The sequence below is a fragment of the Parasteatoda tepidariorum genome, chromosome 10, assembly GCF_043381705.1.
Source record: "Parasteatoda tepidariorum isolate YZ-2023 chromosome 10, CAS_Ptep_4.0, whole genome shotgun sequence".
In the NCBI taxonomy this organism is placed as follows: Eukaryota; Metazoa; Arthropoda; class Arachnida; order Araneae; family Theridiidae; genus Parasteatoda; species Parasteatoda tepidariorum.
Window position 1 is genome coordinate 77,071,657 of NC_092213.1, and position 22,549 is coordinate 77,094,205.

The 22,549-nt window shown below is 30.5% G+C and overlaps 1 protein-coding gene across 1 annotated transcript; it reads right to left on the minus strand.

Annotated features, from left to right (window-relative positions):
- Positions 1-506: 506 nt before the first annotated feature.
- Positions 507-21,880, minus strand: LOC107449772 (uncharacterized protein CG3556). Its single transcript, XM_071186500.1, has 10 exons — positions 21,711-21,880; positions 18,365-18,528; positions 16,105-16,288; positions 12,330-12,546; positions 10,836-11,086; positions 7,689-7,858; positions 4,806-4,998; positions 3,024-3,195; positions 2,375-2,514; positions 507-736 (listed from the first exon to the last, which is right to left on the minus strand). Exons 1-10 carry the CDS (start codon positions 21,763-21,765, stop codon positions 660-662), a joined length of 1,623 nt encoding a protein of 540 aa, XP_071042601.1. The 5' UTR covers positions 21,766-21,880; the 3' UTR covers positions 507-659.
- Positions 21,881-22,549: the final 669 nt, after the last annotated feature.

Sequence of the window (22,549 nt, forward strand, 5' to 3'; positions counted from 1 at the left end):
TCTGAAAGACATCGGAAATATCATATTTCACTATTTATTTCAGATTTACCTTAAGAGTTTTTGCTTTTAACCAAAATTAAAAGTATATTTTTCTGCAAGTAGTTTTCTGAATAAAAATGAAATAGGGTTTTGTAAATGAATAGGGTTTCAATGTCTCTTACTGGGTTTAAAAATTATCAAAATTCGTTAAAAAAAAGTTTTTAATTAAAAAAAACCGCAGTGATGTTTTCATTTTAAATAACTCCATTAAACGCTTCATTTTGCTTTGACAAAATAACATTCTATAAATGCCGACCGGACATGAGAAAGGTTTTGGGTTTGAATCCCGGGCAAGGCATGGATGTTCTTTCATTCTCTGTACTGTCTGTCTTGACTGTGGGAGCAACGATGACCCACCTGATATGGTGCCCCTGAAAGAGTGGCCATCCTGACTGCCATGTAATTGCCTGAATTGACGAAATGGTAACACTGGCGGGCATTGGAAATAAAAAGAAGAAAAAAAAATCTACAATTGGAAATTGAATATTTATTAGAAGTATCGATTACATTGTCGGTCAATTTTACATTTGGAAATTGATATTTTCATGATCCTTTAAGCAGATGATCTGTTGAAACTGATTTTTCTTTGGATGCCATTGAAAAAAGGGAGCTGGTATTGATCATTGATAGTTCATGGAATACTTCTTGTACCACATGGCAATGTGATCTCCTTCTGACAATACTGTTTTAACTGGACCTGAAAAGTAACAAAAATATTTACTCAATCTTATTACTAATTTCTCTTCTATCTAATTCTCTTCTATCTAATTCTCTCCTATACTCTTCAATCTAATTACTAAATCTCTTACTAAATTTTATAGTATTTAATGAAAAGTGCAACAAAAAAAATAATAATAATAAATAATAATTGCAATGAATGTTAATTTAAAGTATCAGAAATTTTTTTTTCTCTACTCCATTTTTGATGATATTTTGAATAACTGTGTGTAGAAAGTTTCTAGACCATTTTTTTTGTCAAAATTGAGATTGAATTAATTTCATCGTGTTTATTGGTGAATCTCTCACTACAATGAAAAAGAAAACTTAAATTTAATTGCTAATTAGAGAAAGACAGAGGGTAAATTTTTTCGCCTCAGACAGAAAAAGGGCATTAATTTTTGTCTGAAGGTAATCCTGATAACTTAAAAATTTTGAGGTGATAGCAGCACAATATTTTATTTTGTAACCGTCGTTGAACAGCCGACCCCATTTTGTTGCTACGACTAATAAAGTTCAATTCCATAGCATTGTAGTTTTGAACAAAAATCCAGAAGGGAACTCCTGCATCAAGTATTTGAAGAAGTTTGCCTTTGATGGAGGACATTTTGATGCAACAAAACTGCATTTGCGTTGCATGGAGGGGAAAATCATAAGAACCTCCCATAGTTAGCCCGTTGGCAAGGGGTCTCTCACCCATGATCCATCTACCACTGAGGATATTTACGTCAGCACTGTGGCTGGTGCGAGTCGGATCCCAATCCAAAAGACAAAGGAACTCCTGCATCAAGTATTTGGAGAAAATTACCTCCGGTGGGGGACTTTTCATTGGAACTAAACCGCATTTGCGTTACATGGGAAAGAAAACCTCCCACGGTTAGCCCGATGACAAAGGGACTCTAACCCATGATCCGTCTACCATTAAGGATATTTTACGTCAGCTCTGTGGATGGGAATTCATTTACCGACCAGCTATCGCTGGCATTCGAACCCGTTTCACCTCATTGTAAGGCGAACGCTCAATCCCCTGAGCAACCACGGCTCAGCAGCACAATATTTTTATTTATATTTTATATTATAACCATCGTTGAACAGCCGACCCAATTTTTTGGGTTTACGACTGTTAATGTTCAGCGCTGTAGCCTTGCAATATTGAACCCAATCCAGAAGACAAAGGAACTCCTGGATCAAGTATTGGAAGGAATTAGCCTTCATGGTGGACGGCATTACAATATTATAGTTTTCATTGTTTCATAGCTTTTCATCGCTTTAAGTAATATTTTATTTTAGTGGATTGTTAAGAGGATGCCACATCGCAGCCAGTGATGCTTAACTTTGACGTAGAGGAGAGTTTTTGAAGAGAACTACAGATGTTATAAGGAAATAGCCCACAAACTGCCTAAATGGGTTCAAATTTAATACTCTGAAATATTGCCATAGAGTCGGGAGTGCAGCATTGTCCAGAATGTTCACATGCATCTCAGAGCTCCCAACCACAGGAACAAACGAACCCAGACCAAACCACGAGAAACACCGCCACACCATTACGCTTCTACCCCCGTAACAACCGGATTTCCGGATACTTTTGGCCTGATAGTGTACACTTTGGGACTCTTACCTGTTTCCTCGTGTTCAAAAGTATTTCCTGCAGCTGTGTTCTTCTTGTAAAATAACCAAAACTTCCCGTCTTCTGGATCATTTGGAATGTCGGCCACTTCATAGATATCCAACTTTCCAGATACTGATTCGTATTTGAAACTATAAAAAAGTATAAAATTAGTTTTAATGCAAACCAAATATTTGATAATTTTAATAAAACTGAAATTTAAATGCTGTATTTGAAAAACAACAAAAAGTAACTAAAATACAAGAATTTTTTATTGCTTTATCACTTTCGGCGGTGTAAAATTTCTTACAAATTTTAGACTCCTTAGCAATTACAGTCGTGATAAAATTCGTTGCTTCGAGACAGTTCCACGAAAAAATAATTTTTAATAATTATTTATTATTTTATTTAATAATGGTTGAGACAATTTTGAATTGCAAGATATACAAATTTTTCCATCATTTTAAAGAATGTAATTTTGTAAGGCAAAATATAATATTTGAAAGACTTCTTTAAAATTAAGTACTTTTAAACAGCTTGAAAAGGTTAGCTTTTTTCAAAAATATTAGCTAAATACAACAGTAGGAAATAAACCCTGAAAATATATTAACATCGAAATAACATGGAAATCAGAATTTGCAAATGAAAAAAAAAATCTTACTTGTATTTTTTGTCTTTGAGGGCAGCGAACTGCATCACATCAAATGCTGTGAAGTGCTTTGGTACTTTGAGTACTATTGTGTGGATGACATCTTTACTGTCTCCAATAAACAATGAGTACTGAACTTGAATCTTCGGGCCCAAGTAATCATGTATTTCAGCCACAAGGTCATCTGTAATTGTAACAGAAAATTAACGTGATCTTCATTCTCGATACGATGTAAAATTGTCGCAAGAATTTAACATTTGAAGGGTGCAAAAAATGAAAACATTAAAAATAACCTTTGAACTAATGCTTCGATTTTCGCAAAGAAGGTAACATTCAATAAAGAGATGACACAGGTGACTAAAACTGTGAACAGCGGCAGTGCATAAGTACTTTTTTTTATATGTGGAAACAAAATTATATAAATCGGCTTATACGGAAAAGAATTTACTTTTTAAGTTGTCTGAGTACGTACAACAAGCACAGGAGACTTTCACAACTATAACAACAACGACAAAACATGTTCTGGATTCGAAACTGTGCCACTTCATTGATGTAACTATTAACTTGGAAAAGATGTTGCAAGTGATAGTGAAAAAATAAAGTAAGTTGAAACAATTTTCTAAACTTTCATAGTTACTTCATTAACACTTAAGCGTGGCTGCCTAATCGATATATACAAATTTTATTTTTAAAACTAAAACAAGATTTACGTTTACTTACAATGTTTGCTAGCACTTAGGAATTTTCTACCTTAGACGCACAAGTTAAAGCTACGAAAAAGCATTTCCTACTAAAAAAGTAATTCCTAAACTATATCTATTTCCAACGTTTTGTTTCTTGAATTATCCATATTTCTACAGAAATGAACTTTTTATGATATCCAGGATAGGATTTTTAACCACTTTTCAACATAACACTCCATAAAAAAGATGTTGCCAAAATGTTTATACAATCGAATCCCGCTATAATAAACCACCTACAGGCCTAGAAATGAGTTCACGATAAACGCTGGTACACTACATTCAAAAAAATATTCGGTAATGTTATTGGAAATAAAGATTTCAATAGTACATCATTTACTTTCTATATTATTAACTAACTGAATGCTCAGCGGCCATCCCAAGACAAAAAATCAAGATGGTTTTCCATTGATGGACCAACTTAAATATGATGGTAACCAACTTGAATTCCCAACAAAAACCATCATACAGCTTGATGTGACCATCAAACTTTCCCAACATCCCAAGGTAGGAATTGGCCGCTTTTCAAGTTGGACCNGCAAAACTCTTAATCGGAGCTGTAAATAACGATTAAAATATTCTTCATTTAACGAAGTGGTTGTCACCCTATAACGAATATTTAAGATGTTTATCTTTTCAATTTTCATTACTTTAGAATTTTTTTTAGACGTCTGTATCAGTTAACTGAATAACAACGAAAAAGAAATTTTTCACAATAAACAAGTTACCGATTTCGCAGAAGTTCGCCATAAACGAAAGGGACAACGGAAACTTTCGCTGCAACCTAGTATTAACTATTTCCTGGGTATTTCATAGCGGGGTTTAACCAACATACCCTAGAAGAGAGAAGGCCTTCGCACGGGTTACCATAAGCGAGAAATCTTATCCTTTAGTACTCCAGATGTTGTTTCATATTTCTTATTTCTCCCCCATGGCTGAGTTTATGTTCGATCAATCAGACTACTAATCTGATCAGTGCGGAGGTCTCAGGAGGTGTTGGTTTAACTATAGTTTAAATATTGGGTGTAAATTGTTTGCGGACAAAATAACTTACCTTGGTCCCTTGAACCGGAGCAGTTGGTGAAAGAAATATCGACCAGGGTTTTGTCATTCAGCAAGGGAAGAATCAAATAGGTGGACAGAAAGTTAGTTGGTAGCACCTTCATAGATTTTATTAGAAATCGAACAGCCTTCAGATGATCCCAGTCTTCAACGCTTTCATTAATGGCGATGCTGGACAAAAGTGCCTAAAACAATCGAAAGCATTTACTTTGTTTAAACTCGTATACATGAGTTAAATTTCAATAAATAGTAAAATTTAATTAAGTGAAAAGTTTTGAATATGCAGTTACATGAGTACATTTGTTACAGCTAAAGTGTAGAAATAATTGTTTTACAGATTATCTAACTAATGAGCTGATTAACTAGGTTTATTTGTTAAAGAGCTACTTAGATAATTTGCACATTATCTAGGAGATACTGCTTAAAATGAAAAGATCTTTTCTAGAGCAACAGCAACGTTTCTGCACGCTTAAAGTAACATGTTTTTTTCGCTATCTAAGAAATCTAATTATTACAATCAAACTATTAATAAATTAGCAGATAGAATCAATCATCAGTCACTTTAAAAGCTGTTTTACCAAACGGTTTAAAATATTATAAGAATTAAGAAAATAAGCATGATTTCTAGTAATTATTTTTTGATATCTAAAGGATCAAGTAAAAAAAATCAACAAATTAGTTAATAGAATGAGAAGAACGTCAGCACTTTAAAGATACGGCACCTTAAACGAGCTCATTTTTTAGTAAAACGCAGACAATTTTTGTTTCCGCACTTTAACGGAACAAATAAGTTAATCTTGCAATTAGCTTGTAGATACTAAGCACTTTTGCGATTTTCTAGATTTAGCGGTAATACAAGCAGGGCATTCTTCAGACATAATTATTAATTTAAATTTTTGGTAAATTTCGGAAAGGCGAATAGAAACTTTATGAAAATTTGACTATCTATAATTAAGGATGATGAGAGCAAAGGATTAAGAATAATTAAACATCTCTTTGTTTCACAATTGTGATTATCAGCATGACATTACTTATAATTAAAATTAAGTATTGAAATATTATTTAATTAAGATATTAATTGGGAAAGAGGGATATAATGACACTTATCAAATCATTCAAACATGTCACTGAAAGTTGCAGTTTGAATATTTGTTATACAATTATATGTTGCTGCTGCAATTTGATGTAATTCAACAGCAATGATAAACGGACATTATGAAATTTTCACCATTTAAAGTAAATTTTATTCCTAAAAGTAAATTGCCATTTTCTTTNTACAATTATATGTTGCTGCTGCAATTTGATGTAATTCAACAGCAATAATAAACAGACATTATGAAATTTTCACCATTAAAAGTAAATTTCATTCCTAAAAGTAAATTGCCATTTTCTTTGTTTTTACATGTAGTAATAACTGTTATAAAATGCATTTTTATCTTTGTTTTGCTTTGCAGATACTTTCTGAATCAAAATTAATAAAATAAGCATCAAGCATTTGAAAATATTTTTTTTAACTTTAGTGTGGGCATGATAATAAAAAAATAAAACATGTTGGGGTCCGTTTCCATAGTGCATTTATTTGAAAAAATGTGTTACGTTAAAATCCTAGAATAGCCCACCCATTGGCTTTCCGAAATCTCGCCAAGATGGCGTTTATTACTTCAATCTATGTTGTTTTTTATTATTAAAAAAAAACAATTTAAATTATTACAAATTTATTAAAATATTATTCATAAGATAAAAAAAAATAACTTGCAATAAGGTTGCAACATATTTCCCCGAAGCATCTTCCAGAAACCTAGATTGGCGAGATTTTTTAAAAAGTAGCTTAGCGAGATTTCAAAAAGTCGCCAAGGGTGGGGTATTTTAGGATCCACCCTATGTTACTGATAGCTACCCAATAGGGATATCTAGATTTATAATATTATGTTAATTGGCTCTATTTATTGCTATTACTATTAGTGCAACTATAGTACGAAAATTTTCACCAATATCAGATTGAATATTACCATTTTTTTTCGAAATGAAATCTTAAAAAGAACGCAAGTTACTTTAAACTTCTGTATTGTTATTAAACGGTACATGTACAAAATATCGTCGGTCAGGAAAATAGGCACAAATTGCACCAAATTGATACTAAATGGTTTTATATGCAACCAGTGAATATTTAGTTGGAATGGGAACGAAACGCTAATTTTAAAAAAATGCTGAAGTTACTGTTTCATAACGCAGCAATTAAAAATAAAAATAAGGCACTTTTTATTTGCAAATACAACTAAACATAACGTAAAAGTACTTAAAATTCATCCTATTTTAACAACAAAAAATTGATTTTTCAGTGAAAATCCTTAAATGAATAAACACGTATTCACTATATAGCTTTCAACTGTTAGCGAAAAATTGTGTTTTTAGCGCCATGTTTTCGTTTTTGCCAAAAAATAGTCGATGAGTTTAATTACCAATTATACTGAAGGTAGAAAGCAAATTTATGGCAAATATCTTATAAAATTAACCGATGTTAATGTGATTCTTTTCATTGACTAAGACATTTTCTTGTAGGTTGGTCATCGTGCTCTCTTGGCGGTCACGTGGCAGCTCTAAGCCTATTGCGCGGCGTCATCATATTGCGTGTAAATAAAATATGGCAGCATAGAGTTAATAATTATTAACGTCTGTCACAATACTAACGTCTACTCACTTTTTTTCTTTCTTTCTTTCAAATAATATTAAAAAAATGTATGGTCATATAAATACTCTATCTGTGTGTTACAAGCTCAGAGGCAACTTTACCAAATGACATGGTATTAAAATCACTTCACAAATTTGTGAAACATTTACAGCTGTATTCCTTATTTTCACAAAACAGTACACAAACCTGAGTAATAAGAGCTGTTCTCTGGACATTTCCGAAACTTCCACTTGGATTCTGCAGTTTCATGAACTCTTGAATGATTCCTTCGTAAGCATCTGAAAGTTCCCTGTCGTTTGGAATTAAATTGTACCCACCTTGTCGAAATTTGCAGGAAAGAGCCATCACCGCAAATGCTTGNGTTCGCCATAAACGAAAGGGACAACGGAAACGTTCACTGCAACCTAGTATTCACTATTTCCTGGGTATTTCATAGCGGGGTTTAACCAACATACCCTAGAAGAGAGAAGGCCTTCGCACGGGTTACCATAAGCGAGAAATCTGATCCTTTAGTACTCCAGACGTTGTTTCATATTTCTTATTTCTCCCCCATGGCTGAGTTTATGTTCGATCAATCAGACTACTAATCTGATCAGTGCGGAGGTCTTCTCTCTTTCAGGAGGTGTTGGTTTAACTGTAGTTTAAATATTGGGTGTAAATTGTTTGCGGATAAAATAACTTACCTTGGTCCCTTGAACCGGAGCAGTTGGTGAAAGAAATATCGACCAGGGTTTTGTCATTCAGCAAGGGAAGAATCAAATAGGTGGACAGAAAGTCAGTAGGTGGCACCTTCATGGATTTTATTATAAATCGAACAGCCTTCAGATGATCCCAGTCTTCAACGCTTTCATTAATGGCGATGCTGGACAAAAGCGCCTAAAACATTCGAAAGCATTTACTTTGTTTAAACTTGTATACATGAGTTAAATTTCAATAAATAGTAAAATTTAATTGAGTGAAAAGTTTTGAATATGCAGTTTTATGAGTACATTTGTTACAGCTAAAGTGTAGAAATAATTGTATTACAAATTATCTAACTAATGAGCTGATTAACTAGATTTGTTTGTTAAAGAGCCAAAAAATTCCCTAATTAGTCTGCAAACTACCTAGATAATTTGCACATTATCTAGGAGATACTGCTTAAAATAAAAATAAGATCTCTTCTAGAGCAACAGCAACGTTTCTGCACGATTAAAGTAACATGTTTTTTCGCCATGTAAAAAATCTAATTATTACAACCAAACAATCAATAAATTAGCTGATAGAATCAATCATTAGTCACTTTAAAAGCTGTTTTACCAAACGGTTTAAAATATTATAAGAATTAAGAAAATAAGCATGATTTCAATTATTTATTTTTTGATGTCTAAAGAATCAAGTAAAAAAAATCAACAAATTAGTTAATGGATTGAGAAAAACGTCAGCACTTTAAAGATAAGGCACCTTAAACGAGCTCATTTTTTAGTAAAACGCAGACAATTTTTGTTTCCGCACTTTAACGGAACAAATAAGTTAATCTTGCGATTAGCTTGTAGATACTAAGCACTTTTAACGAATTTCCAGATTTAGTGGTAATACAAAACAGGGCATTCTTTAGACATAATTATTAATTTAAATTTTTGGTAAATTTCGGAAAGGCGAATAGAAACTTTATGAAAATTTGACTATTTATAATTAAGGATGATGAGAGCAAAGGATTAAGAACAATAAAACATCTCTTTGTTTCACAATTGTGATTATCAGCATGACATTACTTATAATTAAAATTAGGTATTGAAATATTATTTAATTAAGATATTAATTGGGAAAGCGGGATATAATGACACTTATCAAATCATTCAAACATGTCACTGAAAGTTGCAGTTTGAATATTTGTTATACAATTATATGTTGCTGCTGCAATTTGATGTAATTCAACAGCAATGATAAACGGACATTATGAAATTTTCACCATTTAAAGTAAATTTTATTCCTAAAAGTAAATTGCCATTTTCTTTGTTTTTACATTTGATAATAACTGTTATAAAATTCATTCTTATCTTTGTTCTGCTTTGCAGATACTTTCTGAATCAAAATTAATAAAATAAGCATTAAACATTTGAAAATATTTTTTTAACTTCAGTGTGGGTATGATAATAAATCAATAAAACATGTTCAAGTCCGTTTCCATAATGCATTTATTTGAAATAATGTGTTACGTTAAAATCCTAGAATATCTTCTCACTATTTTCCTTTCTTTCTTTCAAATAATATAAGAAATGTCATACAAAAACTCTACCTGTATGCTACAAGATTATAGGCAATTTTACCAAATGAAATGAATCGTATCAAAATCACTATACAAATTTCTGAAATATTTACTGCGGAAATATCCTTTTTTATCACGAAACAGTACACACACCTGAGTAATAAGAGCTGTTCTCTGGACATTTCCGAAACTTCCACTGGGATTCTGAAGTCTCATGAACTCTTGAATGATTCCTTCGTAAGCATCTAAAAGTTCCCTGTCGTTTGGAATTAAATTGTACCCACCTTGTCGAAATTTGCAGGAAAGAGCCATCACCGCAAATGCTTGNTATAAATAAGCAAAGGAAAAATTATTTTAAAATATATATATATAAAAATCCGGGGAAAAAATATGTAATCACTTCATTAACTCACACGATTATATCAGCAAAAAGGAGTGCTTCCTAATATTGTATCACTATATCCAAAGCAAATTATATCAAAACAATAGCGTGAGAAGCGCTGAGAGAAAAAAACATTTTTTGCAAAATGAAATATAACAGAACGCATTAGGTAATGAAAATCACGTAAAAAATAGAACATTTTTTTTAACGAAAAACAGAATAAAACATTAAGCGAAATCTATAAAATGAGTAGAGAATTCAAATGAACTTACATGAAAGGGAAAATTTTCAAAAATGGATTAAAATATTTTCGTAGTTAGATTGCCAGATCGCAAAATATGAAAACAGAAGCGCAAATTCAAGTAAAAGCGTAAATAGAGGGATTATGCCTTTTTTTTTGCCGAACTGAATGCGCTTGATTTATCGGTTACCAAGGATGGGTCCAAAAATAGATGTGTGTAATATTATACTGGATAATTTTAAGGAGTATACGATTAATAAGGTTGATATTTAATTATTCAATTTTAATGATTTCAGAAAATTAAATTTTATTAAAAAAGGAGAGAGAGAGAGAAAAAAAAACATGAATTGCCTGTTTTGCGCATAATTTTAGCCAGAATTTGCCCGAAATGGATTTGCACATGGTCAAAATTATATAAAATAACTGAAAGATTAAATTAATATAAAATCTTCGTTGAAGAGCCTTTACCTCTGTTAAAAGGCAGCTCGGATGCGCTTTTGTACATTTTCAGGAGGTTGTCATATGCTTTATCCGGCCATGTTTCATTGGCGTTGCAGAGGGCCAAATAAGATGCCGGATGTGTGAAATTCTCAGACGCCACTTGTTTTTTCAGAAGTTCCACCAAGTTATGTCCGTAGAAATTTCGAGGGTTGTGACAAGTGGAGAGTATGGAGTTTATGAAGGTGCTCAGATGCTCACTTGAAATAGCATCACTGCAAGAGATAAAATAGATTTGAATTTTTTTTTTTAAATTATTATTATAAAAATAAATCTAGAATACTTAGTATTCCAATATTAAAAAAAAAATTTAAAACTATATTTTGGGCATACGCTGAACTTTCACATGACATTGTCATTATGAAAATAAATATGTAAGAATATTAGGAAGAAAAGGCTAGTTTGGACTATGTTTGTAAATTTGATAAAGAGGCTTACTAATTACTTTGATTTTTAATTCGCCACTTAAAATCTAGTGTTTAGTCTCGCAAATAATCATGAAAAGGTAACACTGTTTTTGCCAATATGCCAATATTTATCCAGATTTCTTTAGTGATAAATAACAGAAATATTCTATTTGTATACAATCGAATTTTCTCTCCTATGTTGTTAAACATAATTGTATGCGTATATTAGCGTTAAAATACATATTAGAAAATAGAACTTATATGGAATACACAACAACAAAAACATATGTTTATAAAAATATGTTTCGAAATTAAATCTATTATATTACTTTACGTATGTATTTATAACATATTTGGGAGAAATATAATAGAAAAACAATAAAAAATATTTTTGATAAAATATGGTATAAAAATATAAATACCATTGGAATATTTTTGGAAGCATCCATTTAAGGAAGAATGAATGCAATTGTAAGAATGTATTTTTGAATGTAAGAAAAAAAATAAAAGTATTTTTACCAGTCTTAGTTGATCAAACATAACTCTCTTTCCTAGTAATTATGAAGTTTCATTAAAACCAAAATATAGCTCTAAATTAATACCGAATTTTCATAAATTTATAAGTTAAATAATAACACAAATATAGATCAATTTGCTTGCTGATATGAACTATTCATTTTTAAACTTTCAACTTTTAGCTAATTTTGTTTCAGTTTTCTGTTGTCTACGTGACAGAAGAATTTTCATTCTGAAATTTCTAAAAATATTAATGCGCTTACGCACTCATACTTTTGACTGCTCACTCGCTTGATATTCAAATTCTTTGTCACTAAAGCAAAAAACGGAGTTCTTTATGACAAATACACATAACTGTTTCACAGTATAAAGGGAGCAGCCATGAAATGCAACGCTATTAAGTATTAAATTTATTTTATTAATGTCTTATAATAGCCTGAGATTTTTAATTTTACTCAAGATTTTAAAAAAAAGACAATTCTTTTTGTGTATGAACTACATTAGGCTCTAACATATCAAGCACAAGTTGACTTACCGCAGTAAGGCTATTGAAATTCGCAGTTCCCGTTGTTTCACCATAAGTTCTTCTTTGAGATTTTTGCCGTCAAATTTAGCTCCCTCAGATAAGGAGAGGGCTGTTACAGCTTTCGGTATATGGTTGATCCATTTCCAGGAAGTTGAGTTACTCTTCAACCAATTAACGGCTTGCCAATAAGCTTCTTTAACACCCTCTATTCCTTTAGTACTAGTATCTGTAACAAATATATAAATACATTTGTATATTTTTTTTCTTTATTTCCAGCAGCAGCACTTGATATACATCATTCGCTGGAGTGTAAAAACACTCCTCATAGACCCATAAGAAATAACAACAAATTAAACTGAAATTTAAAAACAATAAAACATTTGAAGCACAAAAACAATTAGAACAAAGAAACATTAAATTGAATATCAACAATAGAACTATAAACAGAAAATCAGTCTGTTAGCAGTGTCTGCAACTGCTCCCTAACATTCCAGTATCTGTTATAGATGTTGTCAGTAACTTTCTGGGAAAACCCCCTGATGATCAGCATTCACGTACAAGAAAAGTTTTGATCGCGAAATATATTAATTCTATGGAGCAAGGCAACCGTGTCCAGTTTCCAACCTAAAGGCAGCAACCACATAGCGTCTCGAGTGATCAGAGATCTTATTCAGAGTCTCCCACCGGACCTTCTCACCAATTGTTCATTTAAATTATTTTCATCACTCTTAATTATCGTGTTTTTAATTATTCTATTTATGAAAGAGTAAGGAATTTCTCTCTGCGAGCTCTGTAAAATATCAGCACCTTTTTTAGCAAGAAGATCTGCCATCTCGTTTCCATAGATATTACAGTGACAAGGAACACAATATTTTTTTAAAGACGAAATTAGCACAAAATTCTCTTTACAGCTTTTAATTTCAATAGAGTCCAAAAAATCAACAGATGTTACTGCTTGAATGTGGTCGACAGATATAACCACATTCTCTATGTCATCCATTCTTGATAATAGTTGCTGAGAAGTAGTTCTAATAGCCTCCACTTCACCACATTTGAATATAAATGAAATAAGCGTTTGATCTAACGACCGGATTTTCACATACTAGCATTCAATTTTAATGGGTCGAAGGCCTAATATTCTATATTATATATAATATTCTATATTATATTATAATCTATATTGTATAAAACGCTAATACGTACGTATGTATGTATGTATCAATAAAACAGATGATATTTCTTTTCTCGCGCTGGCAACAGTCTTCATTTTTAATTGATTGGATTCGGCGCGCAAGAGCACGTAGTGAGCAACCAGATAACAATAACCAGAGTGAGCATTATCAGGTTGTTCAATTCAGATTCATGCACTAAAAACATGACAATATTTAATTTAAACTCAATTAGGAATTAATTAATTAATTGAAGTGAGAATGCTTTAAAAGGCCGCTGTTGAATTGATATTTTTCTACTGGGAGCTACCTAAACGTCTAAAAAACGTTTAAGTGTTTGTATTGAATGCATTGAATTTTTTTATATTTCGCGTTTATTTATGCATTGAATTTTCACGCTTTAAAATGCAGAATATTAGTGAAGCAATATTTGATAATTTATTTTGCTAATATGTTTCTTATTTAGCTAATGTTTTGATTTTTTCACCATGTACAATCTAAATAGCTAATATACTTTTTTAAAAGCCAATAAGAACATTGGTAGAATTCTTCTACATAAGTACAATACTATGTCTTTGATGATAAAATACTATGTCTTTGATGATAATATATTATGTCTTTGTGCTAGAACATTGTGTTCATTGGCGAGCGAGCGCAGCAAGCCATGGTTCACGGCGTGAACCACATAGGATTGCGTAGCAATTCTCGGGGGTTGGCGAGCGTTAGCGAGCATGGGGGCGGAGCCTCCTAGTGTTTTTTAAATATGTTAATTTATGAGAACAAATGAAATTTTAAGCTACGAAATAAGGCGCAAAGTTATATTTAATCTGAATCAGAATTAATTTTCTTCGAAGTATTTAGATTCCTGGTCCTCAAAATGTGGGACGTAGTCGCAATGTGTGGAATACGGCCCAATAGTTTGGTCAGGAGAGTGGTTGATAGTTTGAACCCCTTAATGTTAATTTTACTTTTTGCATATTTCGCCAAATCTCGAGAATTAAGGGAATTGACAAAAATTTTGTTCACAATTCTAAAATAAGTATCTAAAGATATATTCATGCAAAAAAAATCACTTTTCATAATTATTCATTAGAGGATAGCAGAAAAAAATTGATTTGTAAGGAACATAAATTGTGCTCTCATTTTGAAGAATGTAATTATACATAGCAAAATACGAAATTTGAGCTTAGAAAATCGAATATTTTCTGTGCAATCATTTTCTTAATTAGTATTTTTGAAAAGTTCGAATGAATACCGATTAAATAAATCGAGTGAAAATCCGATCATTAGATCAATAGTTAGAAATGATGATCCTTCCACGCATTCTCGTTGGAGAGATTAATCACAAAGGCTGTAAAGCGGTATTAAAAAGTAATCCTATGCTTTTACTTTAATACGCAACTTTCTTATGTTAAATATATTTAATTAGTTTATTAAATTGCTTGCAACTATTTAAAATTAAACATCACTTTTATTTTTGTTATAAGGTTCGGGAAAAACTGTGGCCAGTTTTATCCGAAAATATTCTTTTTTAAGTTTTTAAAATGGAATCAGTTTGAATGAATAATATCTCGTTCAAAAAAGTATCGACATCATATGTCATTTGGAACTAAAATAATAAATACAAAATTACAAGAGGTTATTAGGAATTAACTTTTCGCACTATTGCTAGTATTCAATTAAATTATTAATGCATAGTAAAAATAGATAATTCCTAGCAACAGTTATGGGAAAAATATTTAGAGTCGAGCTATCTTAATTGATAGAACATAAGTTCAAAATACATAAATATGGGCAAGTGGATTCTTTATTTCTTTTCGATAGAGATATAATTTGTTTAAACTTATTCACTTTTAAAAACTTCAAAGAATATTTTCGGACCTACCTAAAGTTTTTTTTTTTAAATATATATATAAATTATTTTATAAATTTGTCTAGATGAGCATGAATGTACAACTGGTAAATTTACACATTTTGTGAATGATATTTTCGAGTGGTAGAAAATTTTAAATAACCATAATATTTTTTTTATATTTTTCAATCACTTTAACGCAATTTAGCATGAACAAATTTTTTTATATGTTTGTGCTACGTAAAATTTGAGGCGTTTCTTGCGTCCAATTGCTGTGAAGCGAGGAGGTATCGGGTTCGAATACCTTTACCAATTACCACTGGTTGTATCTTTGTGTCTCATTCTCTAATTTATGCTATCTGTTCTTCTGTTTGAAAAAGATTTATAAACCGCTTTTTTTTTCTTTCGTTGAGCACACAAACATTTATTTATTTATTTACTCTCATATGCATGGGGATAAATAAATAAACAACGACTCGATGATTGTATATATAACGCTGATTTAAATCAAACTTATTAAACGAAAAATTAAATATGTTAGCCTTATTTTTGCTAACACTGAGGCAAATCTTCTTTAAAAAAACTTGAACGTTTACCATTGCATTTGAATATCAATATAAGTAATACTAAATAATTTAGCTATCAATTTCTCCCTTTTTTTAAAATCTGTTCTTAAGCGACGATGGTGGAATGTTATTTTGTTACCTTTGCTGAAACATATAAAAGAAGAAAAGATATTTAAAAAACATTTATTTATGCGTACCGATGTTGTAGAGTATTTCAAAATTTTCTCGACTAAATGGATTAAGATAGTAGGAATCAGCATAGAAATGAACAGTGACATTTGAGTGAACAGCTATTGGTTTCCTTTCATCATTGTTGTCACACCACTTCACTTGTTCTCCCGTTCTGTTGGCTATGATGGTCAGGTAAACGTAATAACAAGACTAAATAAATAGATAAATGAATAAATAAATATATGAATAAATAAATAATAAAAACGTTGACTAACAAGGAGATAACAGTATGGAATTTTGATGGACCTAATACGAAAAACGCGTATTATTAAGTATTAAATACTTAAGTATTGTTAAATACATGAAATAAATAGAATGAATTGGATCGCTCACGTGATTCGAATGAGTGACGACAACACAATAAAAAAGATACTGCTTTTTAGACCCACTGGAAAAAGAAAGCGGGGAAGGCCGCGGTTGATATGGGCTGACTCAGTGGAGTCTGATTTTCTCTCAATTAATGAAAAAAATTGGAGATCGAAGATAAATTGGAAGTCGTCCTGGAGAAATCTTCAGAGGAAGGCATTGGCTCACATAGGGCTGTCTGGCCAACTATGATGATGATAAATATGAAAAACGCAAGGCATCTTCGAGAGAAGTGGGATCATTTTTTTAGTGGTAATAAAAATTTATGAGGAAATTGATAAATTGATTGTTTTTTTTTTTTTTTTTTTTTTTTGGTCTGATAAAAATAAACTCTTTATTCTTTTTTAGCCAAATTAAAAGAAACAGTTTTTAAAATTTCTACTTCTATTTATTATTTTCTCTCCTTTTGTTTTTATGATTGTTATGAAGTTAAAAGGTTGTTAAAATTATAACAATTTTAACTTGCATCAGTCCTAACTTGGTATCAGTCCTACACTGGACTGATAGTAAAACACGATTCCCAACAGACCACCGAAGTGGTCGGGTCGGTGACTATTTAGATTAGACTGCGTATGGTCCTAAAATTCGCGGTATCGGTCTCGGCCTTGCCGTACAGTGATTGACTTCGCACGCAGATCATCAAGCTACTGAAGAGGGATTGTCTTTCCCTCTGTAGAGGATCAATATTGTCATGACAGATCTTAGGATGATCCTAGAATGTTTCCCAGGCCGTCGCCAATATCCCACTGTGAAGCACTATTGCGACGTAAATGAAGTAATACTACTACTGGAGTGTCATCAGATACAGAGCTTTCGTTAAAATCTAAACACTTGAACTTGTAAGGGAGTGGTTAAATTTAAGTTAACGATAATATTCTGGCTGTAGCAGTTAGGAAACGTTTGATATTTGTATCGTTAAAAGACACTGAATTTCAGCTTAAACACACATTTTCGGGCAATTCGTTTTTTTTTAACACGTATGACATCTGTCGATTTTCTTCAAGTTGCGCATGTCAAGCTTTGTGTATTCTTTAAAACTCATATAACATACGCCAAATGCGCGCTCTTTTAGCCCGATAGTGAGCAACAGTAAGTACCCGAAATTACTTGACTTGAAACTTATATGCGAAACAGTCATCACACGCTCTACACGCTTCCGTATTCATTTGTAGCTTTTATAGGAAATTGCCATTGTTGTTACGTTTTTATATGTACCTTAAAAAGATTTTTACGAGTTTTGTCATAAGCTAAAATAATTGCTGAAATAAAGGTTGTGAGCAATAGCACTTTTTTTTGCTCTTACTTACAAAAATTTTATGTCACGTTGATTTATAAAGAAAATTGAAACAAAATTTCAGGTATTAAGTAAACTGTTTTAACAGTAATCCCAATTTTAATTCAGAATAGAACTATTTATAATCGGTTGCCATAAAGCAGAGAAATTAATAAAATATTACAGGAAGAAAAAGTGACGTTGCTATGATAAAAGAAGAATGAAATTGCAATTTATTGAAGTAGAGAGGTATTAAGAGTAAGTTTTCCCTTGAGAATCAGACATAGAGAAATAAAATATATGAGATTGTTCTTTTTAGTGTCACACAATTTTTATTGACTTGATTTAATTCTGCATTTTCCACTCTACTTTATTCAACATTCAACACAAGATTTATTTTATTTATGAATGGTGGAGAGCAAATGTTAACTTATATTATTTTTTGCTGTATTGATTACTTAATATTTTTACATTTTCTTTGAAAAATACTTTATTTATTGATTATAATACTTTACATTTTTGTCCAATTTCCTGTTATTCTTTAATTCATGCGTAATTATATAAAAGTAATAAATATCAGAAAATACCTTGCTTTCAAAATCCAGGTGTTTCAGCTCAATTTCCAATAAGTTATTATCAGGATTCAAAATATTCCAACATTTGTAATATCTGCTACTTCTCGGACCTGGGTAGGTTTCGGTAATGTTGCCACTCAGTTCTTTTAAATTCAAGCATTGAGATTGAATTGGCCCTGTAGAAGTAATTTAAGTTTAAGAACACTGATTTTAATCGTTTGCTGATATTTATCGTTTTGTCAATGACTTGTTTTAGCGATTTTAATAGCCTTATGACGCAGAATTTTTATTAAACATGTTTTTCATACTTCTTTCATTATTTTGTATTAAATCAGAACATTGAAATATTATTTTTAATCTATGGTTATGTAAAACAGCATGAAATATTGGTGTCTTATTCTGAACTAAAATCTTCCAAACACGATTCACAATAATTTTCCAAATGTTAACTTATTTGCAGTTATTTAAATCTAAAGGTAACAGTTATTCATCATTGAAATTTAGCTACTTTACAAAATCAATTGTTGGTGAATTTTCGAATATGAATGGAAAAAAATTCAAACTACTTTTTATGTGAATTTTATATTTTAATACAAAATAATTCCGATAACCTGACATATTTTTTAGTAAATATTACACTGTTTTTAAAATAAAAAAAGAACAAAGTGTATGTTTGCTTTTAATTAGAGCATCAGTAAAATCTATATATATACGAGACACCGATGTCCCATCTGCATCAAGGGGTAAATAATATAAAAGCGTGAAGTTGAATTATATTTTTGTGAATTTTTGAGTGAAACAAGAAACATACAATTTCATATTGAGTAAAACATACATTTCCACATTGGCATTAGGAGTCTACTGTTTATCGTGCTAAATCCGATTCCAATTTATTTTGGATTAAAATTTCCCCCAAATACGAAGAAGTTGTTAATTTAAAATTAAGTAATTCTGTATTTTTTATGAATGATTAAATCAAAAAAGCATTTCATTTAAAATTAAATTTAGTATAATAACTGTTGAAAAAATAAATTCATAAAATATATGATTAAACAAAATATTGAAATTGTGTAAAACTACCAAAAGATCTACACATCAATATCTCACATGCATACTTGAACATAAATAAACGTCTTATGACACAAAAAAACATTGTGAGTATTCATGAACAAGAAAGCTATTTTAAATAGTACATTAAATTCATTTGCATACTTAGTGCCGCAACTTAGTACCTTCGTTAAATAAATTAGGCTGATAAATTTCATAGCTAAACGAAATTCGACAGTTTTTTCTTTGAGTTCTTAATTAAATCTAAATTTTTAGGTGGGTAATTTTTTGCCAATGAAATAATAGTTAAAACCGGAGTCGTTGAATGCAATATTCATCTATGCTAAACCTAGCTATCCATTATACATAATTTATAGCTAAGTAACTCAATTATGCTTTTTTTTGTCCTCAAAATTGTCCACATTTAGTGGTGGTCACAGTTTTTGTAAATTCAATTTATTAAATCAAAAATAAAAAAGTAAAATAATTTAATATCACTTAATATAAAGATAAATGTCATGTCAAAGGCAGGAAGATTTGGAAGTATGCAAATTATACGTTTAGAAATTTTATTCATTGATACACCTGTTCACAGATTCATTTCTTATATTCTCATGCTCCATTCTTTTACTTATTCCCTCAATATATGAGGAATTATTCTACTATAGCATTACGAAAACTGAATAAAAATGAACGATTCTTATAGTAACGGAAAATATTTAAAAGAAATTAAATAGCGAACAAACCTTTTTTAAAGCAATTAATTGAAGAATTAAAAATTTAGAAAAACCCAGAAAAATGCAATATATTTCTGGAAAAAAAATATTATTTATATCCAAAACTGTTGTATACTATGCTTGTAAAGGAATTGATACCATCATAAAATGTATCCCAACCAAAATTATTAAGAGATTGTTTAGCACAAAATGGGGTTTTCAAGTAAAATAGTAATAATGATAATATTTTTAAAATCTGCGTTCTTCAAAAGGACTAAAAGACAAGAAACTTATATATTTGTCAGATTTATTAAATGAAGAATTATTTTAATATAACACTCTGTACACTACATATAAAATCCACTATTATTGCAGTTATGAAAAATATTTTTTCTTCAAAAAATTTTTAAGCTGAACAAATTTTTAGTAAATAATAGTCTTGAAGATAAGGAAACGTATGTGGGCACCATTGAAAAACATCTAAACTATAACATTTTTAAATAAAAAAATTATGATTGAAATCTAAAACTAAATAATACTTGTAATAAGCAAATGTCATCATCATCCATGCGAGATTACGTTTACGCAAGAGAGGAAATTTTCTCATGTTTTGGACTCAATTTTGGATATTTTGGTACAAAATAGTAATAATCATAAAATTTTTAAAATCTATGTTTCACTAAGAAACGAGAAAATTTTATGTATGTCAGAGATAGGGTCTATCACATTTGAAGGACATGGTGAGAAACATTAATTGGGGAAGTAACTTTTTTCGCTCTATGTCTGACAAATTTTGGACAATTTTCTCCTTTTAAAATTACTTGAAACTTGTAAAATGTTTATTACATTTTACTATTTTAGTTTTTATATTTACTTTTGTCTTTTTTTATTCCAAATTCTAGCTTAAGATTCTAGTACAAAGATGTAATTAAAATTTAAGCACTCTAGCAAGCCAGAATGTCATCCTAGTTCCAATTTTCAAAAAAAATGAGATAAAATAAAGGTAAATTTTATTGTTAGTGCACAGAAAACGATTGGAAACTCGCATTGTCATCCCGTGTGGATTTTCAGTGGAGATTTGAGTTCTCTAGCTAATCAGAAAGTGGATAAAAAAAAAATTTGACTTCAATATTTCACTGTTCATAGACACGAAATTGATTAATGGGAACGCGGGAATGATAATAATGTTTGTTTTAAAAAAATTAAAATAATGCAATTTTTAATATGATAAATTAACTAAGCGTTGTTAACGCCGAAAAAGCAGTCGTTAGGGTAGCAAATAATATTTAATAATTCATTAAACAAGCGCTAATAAATTATCTCTTCAAGAGTCAATTTTCCGAGACTAACGTAGTCGTATATTTTTAAAAAGTTTAAAAGTTTCAAAGTAATAAATAAAATGTTAAAAGACAAAAGATTTTTGCAAAATATATATGCATTATATTTAATGCATGCAAATATGTATGCATTAAAGTAAAATAAGAAAAAAAATATAATACTTTAGAAACTAACTTACAGGCTTGGTACAAACATTGAGTAGCACATTAAAATATAGAATAGGAAATAAAATTATAAAACTTTAGAAACTAACTTACAGGTTTGGTATAAACATAGAGTAGCAAACAGTAAGGTAGAGACGAAGCCCCACATATTTCTAAGATAAATTCTATAGAAATTGAAAAGTCAGAATCCAATTCTCAAATAACATTAGCGGTCTTATATGAAGCGTCTTATCTTCAATGAATTTCATTATACTTCATATTTTTGCCCGGTTTTAAGAATGATAAGGACATTTCAAGATTTACCTGTTCAAAAAGATAAGATATTCTGGGAATTCTTTTTTTTTTATCTAAATGCATTTGTTATACAAACTGCAAAAAAGGCCAGCCAGAAGGAAAAACAAGAAATATCCACCACAATGTCCAAAGATCGTTGAGATAGTAAAAAGGATCGTAAAAAAATACAAATAATCTTTGAAATATTAAAATAAAAAGTATAGATGCAATTATATTTGTGTTATATTACGAAGCATTTTATAATTATAAAGATTTTCGGGTTTTAATAGCTTTTCTATTATTTCTGGAAAAAAACACTCTAATTTTTAAAGAAAAAAACACAGTCCACTTGCAATGTTGCACTTTGCACAGTTGCACTTGCATTTAACTAAGGCGCTTCATTCAATGTTATTTTTCAGAACAATTGTTAATTCAGTACAAAAAAAGAGGTTCTGGTGATATATTTCTGGTTTTAAAAGTTAAAAGAAAAAAATAGTGCGTGGAGTCCCTCCGCGCGGAAGAAATGAAATTTCATAATGTGGAAATGAAAATAGGAAGGGGTAGAAATTGATTTTTAGTGAAATCATATTGTTTCTTTAAGACAAACTTTATTAACAATGCTTACAATTCACAACTGTTCGCATCTTTTAATTATCATT

What these genes read in the sequence shown, in the direction of transcription:
- LOC107449772 (XM_071186500.1), bottom strand. Translation starts at nt 21,765, where the DNA reads ATGTGGGGCTTCGTCTCTACCTTACTGTTTGCTACTCTATGTTTATAC. An exon ending in TGAAATACTCTACAACATCG is followed by an intron (nt 12,547 to 16,104) that starts GTACGCATAAAT and finishes TATTTGTTACAG; the next exon opens with ATACTAGTACTAAAGGAATA. An exon ending in CTCAAAGACAAAAAATACAA is followed by an intron (nt 2,515 to 3,023) that starts GTAAGATTTTTT and finishes ACTTTTTTATAG; the next exon opens with TTTCAAATACGAATCAGTAT.